This window comes from Orcinus orca, chromosome 1 (assembly GCF_937001465.1).
Source record: "Orcinus orca chromosome 1, mOrcOrc1.1, whole genome shotgun sequence".
NCBI classification, from domain to species: domain Eukaryota; kingdom Metazoa; phylum Chordata; class Mammalia; order Artiodactyla; family Delphinidae; genus Orcinus; species Orcinus orca.
The window spans coordinates 34,433,263-34,448,702 of NC_064559.1; the positions used below are offsets into that span (position 1 = coordinate 34,433,263).

The following is a 15,440-nucleotide window of genomic DNA, read 5'->3' on the forward strand; positions in this document are numbered from 1 at the left end:
TGACAGAATTAACAAATGAGCCATGTCTACTTTCCAGGGTAGTTGCAATGAAAAATGACATCGTGTATATTAAAACACTCAAGAGTCAAATAAATCTGGGTTCAAATTCTAGAGCCAAGGCCGACTGGCTATGTCCTTAAGCAAATTACTTAACCTCTCTGGGCTTCAGTTTCTTCATCTGTAAACTGGGGATGATAATACTCACCTGATCAAGTTGTTTTAAGGAAAGATTTAGCTGACACGTGTGAAATGCCTGGTGTACCACACCAGTGCATATAAAAGTTACCATTTGTAGAAACACTACTATCATTATTATCTTCATCTTGTACATCAGATGTTTTAATCTAGACATTTAAACATCAACGAATCTTGAAAATGATAGTTTTGTTTTTCTAAACATCATTTATTAGAAAATACAATTCCAGAGAAAGTAGGAGAAAAAGGATGTCTGGGATGTGGGTACAGTACACAGACCTCTCCCTTTAACAGGGGCATAGAGGGTCAAAGTAAAATGAGCTACAGGCAAAAAGCCAGTAACACATCTCTGGTCCATTCATCTAGAGAAGTTCCACCTCTGTTCTCCACTCCCCTAACCCCTGCCCACAGCAGCCAGCTTTATCCTCGACATTTTAAATTTAAAAGTTTCAACTTCCTTGCTGCTCTGTGGCTTCAATGAATGGAGCTTCTTTCTCTAGTTATGGAATGAGTCAGCGAAAGGGGGAATTTCTGATCCTTGGAGCTGGGGAGGGACAGTCCACATCGTATCCCCACTTAACTCCATTCCCCAGTCACCGGGCACAACCAGACAATTTAGAAAGTTAATATCAAATTCAAAGTCTCCTTTTTTCTAGGAAGACAACCTTTCGGAGTAAAGCGCACGAGTGAATTTCAAATCCATTTGGTAGGGAATGAAGAGTATTAAGAGATCAGAGACCCAGTCTCTCCCTTCCAGCTCAGCTCAATCCAGCCTCCTCACAACCAAAGAAAATCACTGGCAAAAACAACAGTTTCGATGGGATCCCCCACCCGCACCCCTTTTCTTCAGCTGGGGCATCCCTTTGGCTCCAGACAAAATAGGTTTATGGCCCCATAGAATGAGAGAAATTCTTATTAAAAAAATGTGACAGAAATGGAGTTTGGGAGAGAAGCAGCAAAACAAAAGGAGTGGTGGATGACGAGGAAAGCTTCCCAGAAACCACCCAGCAGCCAGCCACGCTGGCGTCTGCAGCCTAGAGGCCCATTCCTAGGGCCAAGACACCCTGGGGTGAAACCAAACCTAAGGGCCGAGGCAGCAGTTTATCCCACCAGAGAAAAATGAAGGGAGAGACCTATGGGGGAGCACCCAGGCGTATTCACAGGGACCAGATGACCCCCGGAAGAGCTGAATGGAGGGGTAGAAGACAGTATTCAGGGCAAGTCCTAGCAAAATAGGGGGAGAGGAAAAACTCCCCCCAAAAGAGCCCAGGTCCCTGAACACAGGTCCTCTACAGACCTCCATACGGAAGGCCCTTCCTTACACACGTAGGTATCACATCGCTCTCCTTTGGAGGCAAAATCAGAAAGGCCCAGTGGCGCAGGCCTCAGTCCAGCACACGCAGCCCTCCTTGTCCCTCCCGACCTGCCTCAGAGACGGAGGGCACTAACTGAGGGCCCACTGGGCCCCTCCCCAAATAATTCCTATAGATAGAAATGCAAAAACAACAAACAAACAAAATCCTAGGGAAAAGTCCAATAAGAACCTCAATCATACAAAAAGTCCAATTCCTCTTTTGCCTTCTGAGGCACATGTAAGTCCCTTCTCACGAGGCTTCCTGTCCAGTTAGGACAACGTTACTATTTCATTTTTTAAAAATAAAAATAAAGATATCCACCCACCCTCCCCCCAAATGCTACTTCTACAGCCCACCCCACACACCTCAAACCAGGCATTGCTCCCTTGACACAAGGTAAACTTAAAACTTTGCTGCACCCTCACAGCCTCCAAGGGGCTGCTCATCACAACCAACCCAAATGCAGTCTGCAGAGGAGCGGATAGCAGAGAGCATCTTTACCCTCCTTGCCTCCTACCACGGAGGCCCGATCCGCCGGGACAGAGGGAAGCCCCACCGAGGGCCCTGCCCCTACACAAGGAAGGGGCAAGTCAAGCAGGGAGAGTCCTCTCCTCCAGCTCTGCCATGAGCCTGGGGTCCTGGGCCACGGCTCCGCTGGGCTCATAAAGTCTCATGACTTCGAGATCCCAGTGCGAACCAGCCGGTCTTCTCCTGGGCCAGGTCCAGCTCTCGCAGGCGGATGTGCACCTCCCCCAGCAGAACGTTCTCCCAGAATCCTTGCTCACTCAGCACACTCAGCTGTAGCTCCCGCTGCTGGAGGTCTCCCTTGGGGATTCCATCATATACCAGCTGCAAATGCAAAATTGGGAAGAAAGGGAAGTAGTGAGAGAGGGAACATGGAAGGGGGAGATGCTTAAGTCTGTGGTGGTGTGATCTGATCTGGCTGAGACCACTTTACCTCCCCAACCAGACAGAGCCCGAGGGAATAGAGAAAGCATACAGAACCCAAGGGAAGCTTAAAGAACCCTGCCCTTGGGGGGACTTCCCTGGTGGCGCAGTGGATAAGACTCCACACTCCCAATGCAGGGGGCCCAGGTTCGACCCCTGGTCAGGGAACTAGATCCCACATGCATGCTGCAACTGCAACTAAGACCTGGCAGAGCCAAATAAATAAATAAAAAATAAAAATAAATAAAGACCCCTGCTCTTAGCTCAGAGTTCAAGCAAATGAAGGCTTGTCATTGGGGCCACAGCTCATTATCAGCAAAGGACCAGCAGGCTCTTCCTCCCCACAGACCATGCCGCAGCTGTGGAATCCCTACCTTAAGTGTCAGCAAACTTTTTTACATAAAGGGCCAAATAGGAAGTATTTTAGGCTTTATAGGCCATACATTCTGATCTATGTCATGATGACTCAGCCCAGCTGCTACAACATGAAAGCACCCACAGACAAGACTTAAATGAATAGTAATGGCCACGTCCCAATACAACTTTATTTACAAACCGGCACAGTCGGCCAACCCCAGCCCCACCCCGCACCTTCCTCACATACCATCTCATTGTAGGTGGGGTTGCAGGTTTTCCGGGCCACTTTGGTTTTCTTCTTAGTGGTTTTCTGAGGGTCAGGAAGGAGGTAAATCTTGACATAGGGGTCGGGATCATTCCCATCCTGGAGCAGTTGCTACAAAGGGAATGAAAACCAAAAAAAAAAGATGAAGGTTTTTCTATCTGTCTCTCTATCACCATTCCTGTGATCACTCCTTGATCCAGACCCTCTTCTCCCACACCTAGCTTCTTGCAATGCACAATAATTTATGCTTCCCAGCCCACTGCATTCTGCTAGAAACACCTACCACGGTAACATTAGGTGTCCTCCTAAAACATCCATCAGATTGCCTATGATATCCAGTCTATACTTTGTATACGAATGCTCAGGGCACGCCATAACTTGGTCTGTTCTGAATGAACCATCATGTCCCCAGATATCTCTGCCCAATATCTTTTGTCTATTTTGATCCAAGTAACCCCTAAGAGGTAGAGAAATGAGTCAGAGAGATTAAGTTGCTTGTTCAAGGTCAGCCAATTAGTGATTCACTCAGCCTGATCCTTTTAAAACTTAAGTCAGATCTTGTCACGCCTCTGCGCAAAACCCTCCAAGGGCTCCCATCTCACCCACGGAGAAGCCACACTCTAGACTGTGGGACCAAGGCTCTGGTCTGCCCTCTCCAACCTCACCATCTGCTATTCTCCCCTCTGCTGCAGGGGCTTCAGCCACACTGGCCTCCTCCTGCGGTTCCTGACATGCCCCAAGCAGGCTTGTGACTAGGGCTTTTGGGTTCAACTGCTCCCTCTGCCTGGAGCAATCCTCCCTCAGATGTATGTGCATGGCTCCCTCCCTCACCTCCTTCCACCTTTGCCCAAATACCTCCTCATCAATGAGGGTTTCCCTGAACACTGCAAAATTGCTGCTAGCTTCATTCCACCCCGGTATTCCTTCTCTGCTTTATTTCTCGCCAGAGCACTTACCACTATCTGACTTGCCATATATTTAACTTAACTATTTGTCTGTCTGCCTCTTCCTACTAGAATGTAAGCTCCCTGAGGGCAGGGATTTTATTTTGTTTACCCTTGTATCCAGAGCTAATGTATCAGTGCCTGGCACACAGTAGGCAGTTGATGAAGATTTGTTGAATAAAATGAATGAATGATTCTGTAAGAGCGAAACCCAGATCTCTCTGATTCCAAAGTTCATGTACCTCCTGCTACATACTAATGCCCCAACCTGCGAAAGTCCAGCACATCGTGGTATTCAATAAGAGTTCCCTTCCCCTTCCACTCACAAGGTTCTTAGAATCATACCAAAAACTCAGTGATTATACTCTGCCTTGATTATGCTTGAAGGACGTCACATGGCTGCCTTACCTCTATAACCAGGAAATAAGCCCCTTGGGCCTCTCCCTTATAATAATCACCATAATAATGGTACAAGGCACTATGTCAAGTGCTCTTACATGCATTATCTCATTTAATCCCTATAACAACCCTATGAGATAGGTGCTAACATTATCCTCATTTTAACAAGGCTAAGGTAATTGGGCTACTTGCCAAAGACCACAGGTAGTAAGAAGCTGTCTCTAGTATTGCTTGGTCATACCATAGGCCTAGCACGGTAGCAGGCCCATTGGGTATTCATTCAGTAATCTTTGTGGTTACTCTCACGAGAGGGGGGCAGAAAAGGTCTGATCAGTCAGAAAAGTACCAGAAGAAAGATAAAGATCCAAAGGAGGACTGTGTATGCACTTACCAAGCCCCGAATATGCATCACCATGATGAAGAGTTTGTTGTTTTTATAGGAGATGGACAGCTTCACCTCTCCCCCAACCTTTCCGACCGGCCGGGCCCATGTGCCATCTGTAGGGACAAAGGAAACTGAGAAAGGTCATGAGGCCAGCCCCGTCCCCATCTGGTGCCAGGCAGACGTTTCTGTTTTCTTTTAACCCCCCGTCAGTAACTCCACGTCAGAGTCCTGATACCCCATTGGGGATCTGCCAAGTGGCATCCGCGAACATGACTCAGAGTCGGGTTGGGGGCGTCTATCCAATTCCAGTGCGTAAGCTATCCAGTCCCTGGGGAATTGCTCAAGGAGCTGTGGACCCATAGCCTGAGTGGGAAACCAGATTCTCTAGCCAGTAAGCAAAGGAACAGGGACGAGTCAAGGAAAGAGAACTGGGAAGGGGCAGGGGCAGGAAAAATGACCTTTGGGAATGGTTCAGAGAGGTTGGCAGAAATGTCACAGAGAAGGCACTGTACCTGAGGACTTGGGAGCCAGGCTGGTGCCCGCAGCCTTCTCATCCCGGGACAGCGGGTGGAAGAAGGTGTACACCAAATCACACTGGAATGGAATCAGAAAACAGGGTCATTCCTCAGTAAGACAATGGCCCAGTGAAAAAAGGAAAAGGACTGTTCCACATTAAAAGAGACCTATGAAATGGGACAACCAAATGTAATATGCAGTTCTTGTTTGGGTCATGGCTCAAACAAACCAACTGTTAAAAGAATTTTGGAGATGACAGGGACATTTTGAATATGGACTATGTTTGGGGTGATATAATGACAGTGTAGTTATGTAAGATTATGTCCTTGTTTTTTAGAGACGCATAGTAAGTACTTAGGGGTAGAAGTCACGATGTCTGTGATTTACTTTAAAATATTTCATAAAAAATAGATGACTCAAACATGTCAAAATAATAACTGTTTAAGTGATGGATATATAGGCATTCATTATACTGTTTCTCTATTTTCCTATATGTTTTGAAAGTTCTCATAATACAAAAGTTTAAAAAAAAGAAAAAAAATCAAATAAAAGTAGGTCACATCAGGGCAAAAGCAGTCTGTTCTTGGAATTCCCAGGCAGTCCAGTGGGTAGGACTTGGCGTTTCACTGCTGGCAGGCCACGGTTCAATCCCTGGTCGGGGAACTAATGCCTGACCCAGCCTTGGACAAAGGCCATGAATCGTACTTTTGAGAATGTTTACTAAGCAATTAGGGAAAACAAAACCAAAAACTAAAATGTGTAAAAATACCCACTCTAGCATTAAGAGTGAAAAAAGGGGGGAGGGGAATGATCTAAATATCTTTCAAGAAGCGAATGGTTAAAGAGATTACGGTATTGCAAGTTGGTGTATTAATTTGGTACACATAGTTAAAGTTATGCTTACTATAAACACTTAAGTGAAAAAAGAACAGAATATAGCATTATACATAAGCTATGACCACTATGAAACTATAAAAGTCACATTTATATATGGATAAATAGAAAGGAAACATGGAAATGGGGTCAGATGGTTTTTTAGGCTGACGGGACTCCGGATGACTGTATTTGTCTTTATGCCCATTATAGGACCATTTGTTTAAAGAAAAATCTAGGCGGATACACACACTCAACCTGCTCAAAACCTTCCATTTCCTCAGGCTCTTGCTCACTACAAGCACCTAACACGGACATGTCTCTCCGCGTGCCCAGCTGCATGTTTGTGTTTCACTGCATTTCTGAGCATAGTCCTGTGGGGCTGGAGCCACGACCCACCCACCTCTTTCTGCACACAGACCCAGAAAAGCCAAGTCCCCTCCATGATTGCCACCCGCTTCCGTCCGCATCCCCCACCCCCCACCAGCGCCAGGAACAGCCAGGAACAGAGGCAGCCACCCACCTCGGCCACCTCAGGGGCTGCGTGGATCAAGTGCCAGATGTAGCCATTTAACTCCTCTCTCCGCCGCTCCGCCACCGCCTCTCCCCGTGAGCGGCCAATCACAAAGCGACTAGGGAAGCTGCACGGCAGGTGGGCAGTGGCGATGCAGGAGGGGGAAGATGGGGAAAGATAATGAAGAGGCAACAGGATTTAGTCACATTTCACTTGCATTTTCAGTCACCTGATCTGCATTTCTCACCAGCCTCCATTCCCAGGGACCTTTCCCCGACTCCATGCCTCCCCAAGCTCCCCAGGTCTGTGCCAAGGGCACACACGCAGCATCTCACACCAGACAGTTCCTAGGACACCGGATGAGAAAACCAAACTGTTGAGCAGAGTCCTACAGCTCTCCAGAAGTGCCTCAGCGGCTCTGGAGCCCCCAGTTTTCCCCATCAAGGTAAAAATTCATTTGAAAAATCGCTTTTATAAATTGTTGTGAAATACACATAACATAAAATTTACCATCTTAACCATTATTTTAATATATATATTTTTGATATGGACCATTTTTAAAGTCTTTATTGAATTTGTTACAATATTGCTTCTGTTTTATACGTTTTTTTTTTTTTTGGTTTTTTGGCCTCGAGCCATGTGGGATCTTGGCTGCCCGACCAGGGATTGAACCCACAGCCCCTGCATTGGAAGGGGAAGTCTTAACCACTAGACGACCAGGGAAGTCCCCCGTCTTAACCATTTTTAACTGTGCAGTTCAGAATTAAGTACACTTACATTGTTGTGCAACCATCACCACCATACATCTCCAGAACCCTTTTCATCTTGCAAAACTGAAACTATATACCCATCGAACAACTCCCCCTCCCTCCTGGCAACCACCATTCTACTTTCTGTTTCTATGAATTTGACTACTCTAAGTGCTTCATGTAAGTGGAATCGTACAGTAGAATAATATTCCATTTTGTATATACACTGCATTTTGTTTATCTATTTGAAACATACTTTTACTCTTTAGAAGATTAGAAACTTCGAAAAATCTTCAGATTCAGTCAATCCCCTGCCTTTAGACCCAGGTTGCTCTCCTGGCAGGTGGACCCAAGCTTATTTTCAAGGCTGGAGGAAGACCTCTTGAGAGCCTCAGAAGAGCATGACCAGCAGGGGGAGCACTTGTCATCAAACTCATTGCCAGGAGGAGAAAACCAAGGACATAGGTCTTTTCTCCAAAGGGCAGTATCTCACTCCCGCAGTCCTGCCCAGCCCCCATCTGCTCTCCCTCCGCAGTATCCCTCAGTGCAGAGAGTAAAGGCCACAGATACCTGGGCAGGAGGGAAGAAGGGAAGAGCAGCCGCAGCTTATTGTGTAACTCCTGGAACTCCTCAAACGTCCTCTGGATGTAAGTGGCCTCGTGAGCATTCTCTCGCATCACCTTTACCACGTAAATCTGCAAAATCCAAATCTTAGAGAATACTCCCTGCCAAACCCTCTACACCCAATGAAGGGGGTAGGTGAGGGGACAGAAGTGTGTGTGTGTGCACGCACGCGCACACACACATGTGTTGGAGGAGTTACGCTTTCCAGAAGGAAGAGGATAAAAACGTCTCTAATGGAGACACATATACATATGCAGCAAAATGAAAGCAAAGATTAACAAGAATCCTTGTTTCACAAGACCCTTGACTCAGAGGGAACAGCCATCCAACTCAGCTCCCTGATTGTAGGCAGGCCACTTGGGCAGTGCAGAAGGAAGGGGTGTGTGACTGCTCCCAGCACAGGGTGCTCAGTCAACTCCAGCGCCCACAGTGTGGAAGGGAAGAAACAGTCAGAACCCCAACAAGCTGGGGCAGTGGGGAGCAAGGGAGGGTCAGATCGGAGAAAACACTTACGTAGCCTTTGTTGGGGTGGAAGATCTTCTCGTGGCGGCAGAGAAATACATCAGTGATGCGGCCAGAGCTCTTGAGAGTGTGTGTTCGGGGAGCAAAGGAAAGGGTCAGCCGGTCGTCTGAGCCTGTGAACTTCATCTGAGCCAGGTTATGAATGAAAAAATTGAGCTTTGTGGCTACACTGCCAAGGCTGGACTCAATCAACCTGAAGGAGGATGGGAAGAAAAGGATGTGACCACGGACACAAGTCCCCACTGCCTGGCAGAGCTATCTCGAGAAATATCCCCTGACACCTGAGATTAATACTCAGCTCAGCTCAGATCATTTTCCCTGTGTGATATCCTCATAGAGTACATGATTGCACACAATGATCAGCATACAGTTTATTTCTGTGAAACTTGGGGTCTTATCTCTCCCCACTGCCCACCTGACCCAAAGACAATTAAACCAAGGTAGGAAGGAATTAGGGACGCCACCGTGGGCTCACCATGTAAATGTCTAAATACTGTTGTCAAACTGAGTTTCAAGGTTCAGTATAATGGAACCTCACCAAACAAAGCTCAATCCAGAGATTTTAGTTCAAAAGGAAAGGTACTATATCAGACCCAACAGAGAAAGTTTAGTTCGCTAAGTTCCAAAAAGGGTGCATTAATAAAATGGACAAAACAGTAGACATTAGGGGCTTCCCTGGTGGCACAGAGGTTGAGAGTCCACCTGCCGATGCAGGGGACATGGGTTCGTGCCCCGGTCTGGGAGGATCCCACATGCCGTGAAGCGGCTGGGCCCGTGAGCCATGGCTGCTGAGCCTGCACGTCCGGAGCCTGTGCTCCGCAGCGGGAGAGGCCACAGCAGTGAGAGGGCCCACGTACCGCAAAACAAAAAACAGTAGACATTAGTATACAGACACTTTCCTGCTTTCACACAAAGTGTGTCTAAGAACGTCAAATATGGGAAAACAGAACCATGGAATTCCATGTTTTGACAAGGGGGAAGGTTCTGATCCAGAGAGCTAAAAACTAGTACAAAATCCCTACTATACATTGCCCCATAGACAAAATCCTTGACCGAGACATGGTGAGAATGCAAGTAGGGGATCGCAGTACCTCTATATAAAGGTCAGCACCCAAGTGCAGACGGGAGACTGAGTCTGAGAGAAGTAAAATGATGTACCGAAGTCAAAGGCAAAGTTGGGACCGCTGACCCATGTTGTCAACTCTAAGCTCTGCCACCGGAGCTAAGCCTCTCCCGTTTCCCTAGCCCTGTTCTTCCCAATCCAGCAGCCTGGAAATTAACTACCCAGAGTGGGCAGCACGGTTTCGTACGGAGAGTTTTACCTGGTGAAGTAGGTAGTGGCATTGGCCTCTGTGTCCTGAGGCCTCAGGGCATCATACACATACTTGAGGTCTTCCAGGTCTGAGAGCTCAGGGATCCCACAGGACAACATCTAGAAGAGCAGAGAAGAAGAGAGGGTGCCTGTAACAACCAGGAGTTCTTGCTTCTTCCTTACCACAAGGCAAGATTTTCTGCAGCTAGGCTCCCTAACCCTTCTAGAGGGTGGCAGGCAGATGCTGTGGGCAGTGGCTAGCAGTCCACAGGAACTGGGGGCTGGAGCAGGAAGTCAGACACCTGCAGACACCACTGTCCCCAGGTGGTCTGAGCCCTGCCTTTACCTAGGGCTCAGAGAAGTAGATCTCCAGAAATCCTTTGAAGCAAGACAAGGGAGTCTTAAAGATGGTGCCAGATGATAAGAAGGAGGGGTTCAGAAAGGGATGGAGCTCCTCACCAGGCCCAGAAGGTTGAGGAAGAGGTGGGTGTGCTTGCGAATGAGGTTGTAGGCTTGGCAGCAAAGGTCAACAAAATCATGGAAGCGGCTGGAAGGCTTGTCACCCCCGTTGATGACATACGCCATGTCCGAGGTGAAGACAAAGGGGGCACGGTCCCTGGGCCAAGGGGAACATACAGGTAGAAGGTCAACATGAAGGAGGAAGCCCACTTTGTGGGCTGCATCAGGGGATGGTTTTCCTCATCCCTCAACACCCGTGTGAAATGGATAGATGTGGCTCCTCTAACATTCTCGTTTTTCTTTTCCTCCCTTAATCTTAAAAAATCCCCAAACACATCCTTCATTGGTTCCTTGCCTGTGAGCTAGTGATATTGTCCCTGAATATCTAGTTGTATTCCCTTTTGCTGTGGTTTGGGCTCATTTCCCTTTGCTCAGTCCTCAGCAGGGAGGGCCAATGGCTGGTGCCTGCCCTCTTCTGCAAGGCCCTGAAAGGACTTGACCTCTTTCTCAGTCTTCTCTTCTCCAAAGCTGCTCAGCCCAGGGACCACACTCTGCAGCGCGGGCCCTCCCATCACAGGCTCGTGTTCCAGCTCTGAACCATTTCCGCTGACCTCCCTGGCCTACACGCGCATCCTGGCTTCAGGAGACCACTTACCGCTTGATGTTCCCGAACATCTGGGCGTGGCCCAGGAAACGGCCAAAATCTATGTGGAACATGTGGCCAGTCGTCTTCAGCATGATGTTGTCATTGTGACGGTCACAGATGCCTAAGACGTACGTGGCCACACAGCAGCCAGCACAAGAATAGATGAAGTTCTCTACAGCCTGGGAGAAGGAAGGCAGAGGGGAGGAGGGGACATGAAGCTGGTGTGGACAGACCCCAGGGGCACAGCCAGACTGAATTCAGCCAGCCCTGCCCCTCTCTCATGAGTCCAACAGCTCTCACATCCGCCTGTTCAGCCTTCATCACATACGTACACACTGATGCACACAGAAACTTCTCTCGTATCTTATGGGGCAAAAGGAGATGGAAGGCTTATAGGTATATCTCCACCACGTTATCTGCAATTCACCACCTTCTGCACCTTTCTTACTCCTTGGGAAACTGGTTGGAAAGACAGTGCACTGATCCGGGAGCCCAGACTTGACCAGCCCATAATCAGGGAAGACTCTGACGTTTACAACTTTCCCAGCTGTTTGTGGTGACCTTAACTCAAGCACAGCACTGAGGCAACTGACTTAAGGGCCTCTTCCTGACCCTGCTCAGAATTCTTCTGTCCTTCTGCCTGCCCCCAGTATGACTCCCATTTCCACTGTTCTTGGTAACAGATGAATGCTAATCTAATTAAAGTCACTTCACTCCAAGGAAGAGCTGAGGCAGCTTAACACTTCTAGGGGATGTTTTACACTTGAAAATCAGACATCTCTAGTTGGTAAAATGTGTTAGAGCAATTTCTGAGTTTCAAGCAGGAGGGGAGGGAGTAAGGGGTTGGATCTACCTTATTTTATCTGGTCAACGTTTGCCCCCTTATCTGCCTTTCCAGTAAAAACGTATGGAATTAGTGAATAGACACCTTTCATCCTCTAAATCCTCTTTGTGAGGTTTCTGGAATTCCCAAGAACTCAAGAAAGACTCATCAGCAGAGGCAACAGTTGTCACAGCCAAGTAAGAATGGACAAAGCTGGGAATGAGAGAAATCTTCATAGAACACATGCCCTTCCCACCTCCCTCTGCAAGCTTCCACCCAGCCTTCAAGGACCTTCCTTGAGTTCCACACCTTTCCCAGATCTTACCAGCCTGCACTGACTCCTCCCCATTGAGCCCCTACAGGCACCACTCACTCAGAACTTAGTATTCTCACTTTCCCAGGGTCCAGGGATCTTATCTCCCAGCAGCCTCTTGGCTGTTCCACAGGCCTACTTCAAAACTAGCTACACACAGGGCTTCCCTGGTGGCGCAGTGGTTGAGAGTCCGCCTGCCGATGCAGGGGACGTGGGTTCGTGCCCTCGTCCGGGAAGATCCCACATGCCGTGGAGCGGCTGGGCCCGTGAGCCATGGCCCCTGAGCCTGCACATCCGGAGCCTGTGCCCCGCAACGGGAGAGGCCACAACAGTGAGAGGCCCGCCTACTGCAAAAGAAACCAAAAAAAAAAAACCCCCAAAAAACTAGCTACACATAGAAATCCCCTGGGTACTTGTTAAATTAAACCAGCTGACTAATCGCTAGGAAGTTAAGAATAGAAAGTTTGTAAAGAAATCACAGAATGTACCTTCTGGAAGAAAGAGATGATTTCTATGATAGGGAAATATATAATTGAAAAGAAACCACTCAGTAAGTATAACCCATCAACTCCCAGTCTTGACCATCTCCATCAACCTGTCTTCATGTCACAGATGTTCCTTCTACCTGAGAGGCATCCTATTTTGACTTACAAAGCAGCTATATGCCTGTACTCTGCCACAGAGTAAGTAACTAAAGTCTCATCACCTAAGTTACGCGGGGTGTTGGCTGCTTACTGGCAGGAAGTCTCACTGGATAAAGAGAGCTCTCCTGATTTAAGGGGTTTCACTTATAGGATGGAGGTACTTTGGTTTGCTGAGTAGGTGGCCAAGAGACAAGTATCTCTAGTTCTTTCCTCCTGGAAGGCACCATAAGAAACTACCAGCATCATTCTAACAGAAAGACTAGAAGAGCTGAGAGCTATTTTTGAAAGACTGATATTAAACATTGAGACACTAAGTTAGTTTCTCTCTGTGTGTATTCTTTTTTTTTTTTTTTTTTTTTGCGGTACGCGGTCCTCTCACTGTTGTGGCCCCTCCCATTGCAGAGCACAGGCTCCGGACGCGCAGGCTCAGCGGCCATGGCTCACGGGCCCAGCCGCTCCGCGACATGTGGGATCTTCCCGGACCGGGGCACGAACTCGTGTCCCCTGCATCGGCAGGCAGACTCTCAACCACTGCGCCACCAGGGAAGCCCTCTGTGTGTATTCTTGTTGTACAAGCTTTTATAATATTTATTATGACTCTTTATTATACTGGCAAGGAGTAATCATAATTCCAGCACCAAGCACAGTGCTTCTGTATGGTGGCTGCTTAATACCTGAAAAATACATGTTAGTATAAATAGTATGTAGGGTTGAGGGAGGGAGGAAACAATATCACTCCTTTCCAAGGGTAGAGGACCTTAACATTTACAACATACAGAGGATGGGTTTTGAGGGATGGGAAAGGGAAGAAAGGGCTTTCCAGGCAAAGGAAATACTATTGTCTAAAGGTATTGAAGAAATGCAAGCAGCTCCCTAAACTACAGCATAAATTATCATAAGATGGGGAGGTGCAGTGGATGAGACCACAGGGGCAGGCAGGGCTGGATTACAAAAGGCCTTGCGGCAATGTTGTGGATGACGGACTCATCTTTTAGGACACAGGGAGCCTTTGAAGAACTGAGAGCAAAGGAGTGACATGAGCAGTTTGCACCTTATTTTAAAAGACTCTGAAATCAAGCAGAGGATGGTAATGGAAGGAGGAGAGGCAGTCCAGTAGTTCAGGGGACAGAAAGCAAATGGCTTTAAGAAATGGTAAGAAGAGGACAGGTTCAAGAGACATCTGGGGAACAGGGCTTGGTAAAGCAGAGGAGAGGCAGAAGGAAACATCAAGAAGACTCATGGCTCTGTCTTGGGTGACTGCACAGAGAGAGTCAAACCATCCAGGAAACACAAAAAGCAGGTTTCAAGAGGACAAGGAGAGACAGAAAGCTCGGTTTTGCCTATACTGAGTTTGACATACAGGTGAAACACAAGAGGAGAGGTCCAGCAATCGGGAGGTGAGAGAGGGGAGAGGGAATGGCTTTGGAAGTCATCAGCAAGTGGGTGGTAAAGTAATAAGAGATGATGAGCTGGCACGAGAAGAGTACAAAGAGCACAGCAGGCCAGGAATTAAACCCTGGGGAATGCAAACATTTAAGGCCTCAGAAGATCATCTAATTACATGTTCACTAAACAACATTCTGATTGTAATTTGGCTGCCCACGTAGGTTCTCCTTCAGGGATAAAAGCCATTGATCAATATAAGTTAGTATATGGGTCGCTTCTGGTTTATGGTCATTCTCTTATGAGCTTGGTTATTATGATTTATTCTCTCCCCTAAACTTAATTAACCCAGAGGCAAAAGCCATGAAGCTGTGGACCAGCCCCAGAACACAGCAGGTCACCAAGGCCCTACCACCCAGTACAGCCCTGCCTGAAGAAGGTCAGCTACCTTTTCTATCATCTCTGTCTCATATCTATCCTCAATCCTGGCTTCCGGTTACATGCTTGTCACAAACCAGCTCCATAACTGGGAACAAATGAGTGAGTCTTAATTCACATCTATGAAAAGAAGAGTTGGATAAAATGACCTCTAAAGTCTCTTCCAACTCTTGTTCTGCAAAGCACCACTGGACTCCTCGCAGGACACGGGAGGACCTGGATAGGATCGTGACTAAGAGGGTCCCCTCCTCCAAACTCAATCTGCCAGCGGAACTCAGCGAAGGCTTCCCAGTTGGATACCAGGGGATGTTCTTGGTCAGCTTACAAAAGTCACTTGACCCACCTCTAGACATCTGGGGGCACCAGTCAACCAAGAGTGTTTCTCTCCTCCCAATACAGCTGAGCTGTCTTCTCTGTGCATGTGTGGGCCTTGTGGGAACACGGTGTGCCAGAGTCACGCACATCCCACCCCAGCTTCACCCCCACGCTTCAATCCTACCTTCTCGTACTCGTCCTCCCCAGGGTTGTGCTTCTGCAGCCAGTCGGCTAGGGGCCGGTCCTTGAAGGAGCCGGTCACCCCGTGCTCCACCTGGATCTTGCGTAGGGTCTCAGAGTTGGGGATCATCTCTACCATCCCTGTGAGGGGAGACATCAAGTCATTCTCCAGAGCAGAGACAAGGCGTCTGTCAGGAGAGGACTCCAAGAGCTTTGCCGGATGCTTCCCTACAAATAAAGCTCTAGGGCATTTGGACAAAGTCTGGTAATAAAGGGAAAGA

General features: G+C 47.8%; 1 protein-coding gene across 7 annotated transcripts in view; it reads right to left on the reverse strand.

The window, feature by feature from the left end:
• Window positions 1-382: 382 nt before the first annotated feature.
• PIK3C2B (phosphatidylinositol-4-phosphate 3-kinase catalytic subunit type 2 beta) overlaps window positions 383-15,440 on the reverse strand; it is a 61,631-nt gene continuing 46,573 nt past the window's right edge. For 5 of the 7 annotated variants that reach the window (XM_049707567.1, XM_004282466.4, XM_049707590.1 and 2 more), the window contains 11 exons: window positions 15,164-15,300; window positions 11,073-11,242; window positions 10,418-10,574; window positions 9,969-10,078; window positions 8,638-8,839; window positions 8,071-8,195; window positions 6,761-6,878; window positions 5,361-5,442; window positions 4,855-4,961; window positions 3,103-3,231; window positions 383-2,399 (listed from right to left, as the gene is read on the reverse strand). In XM_049707567.1, coding sequence (XP_049563524.1) covers window positions 2,211-2,399; window positions 3,103-3,231; window positions 4,855-4,961; window positions 5,361-5,442; window positions 6,761-6,878; window positions 8,071-8,195; window positions 8,638-8,839; window positions 9,969-10,078; window positions 10,418-10,574; window positions 11,073-11,242; window positions 15,164-15,300 — 1,526 coding nt within the window. In that variant the 3' untranslated portion in view covers window positions 383-2,210. Of the gene's footprint in view, window positions 2,400-3,102; window positions 3,578-4,854; window positions 4,962-5,360; window positions 5,443-6,760; window positions 6,879-8,070; window positions 8,196-8,637; window positions 8,840-9,968; window positions 10,079-10,417; window positions 10,575-11,072; window positions 11,243-15,163; window positions 15,301-15,440 lie in introns of those variants that run through there. The other 2 variants (XR_007476347.1, XM_049707577.1) reach the window with 2 other exon arrangements.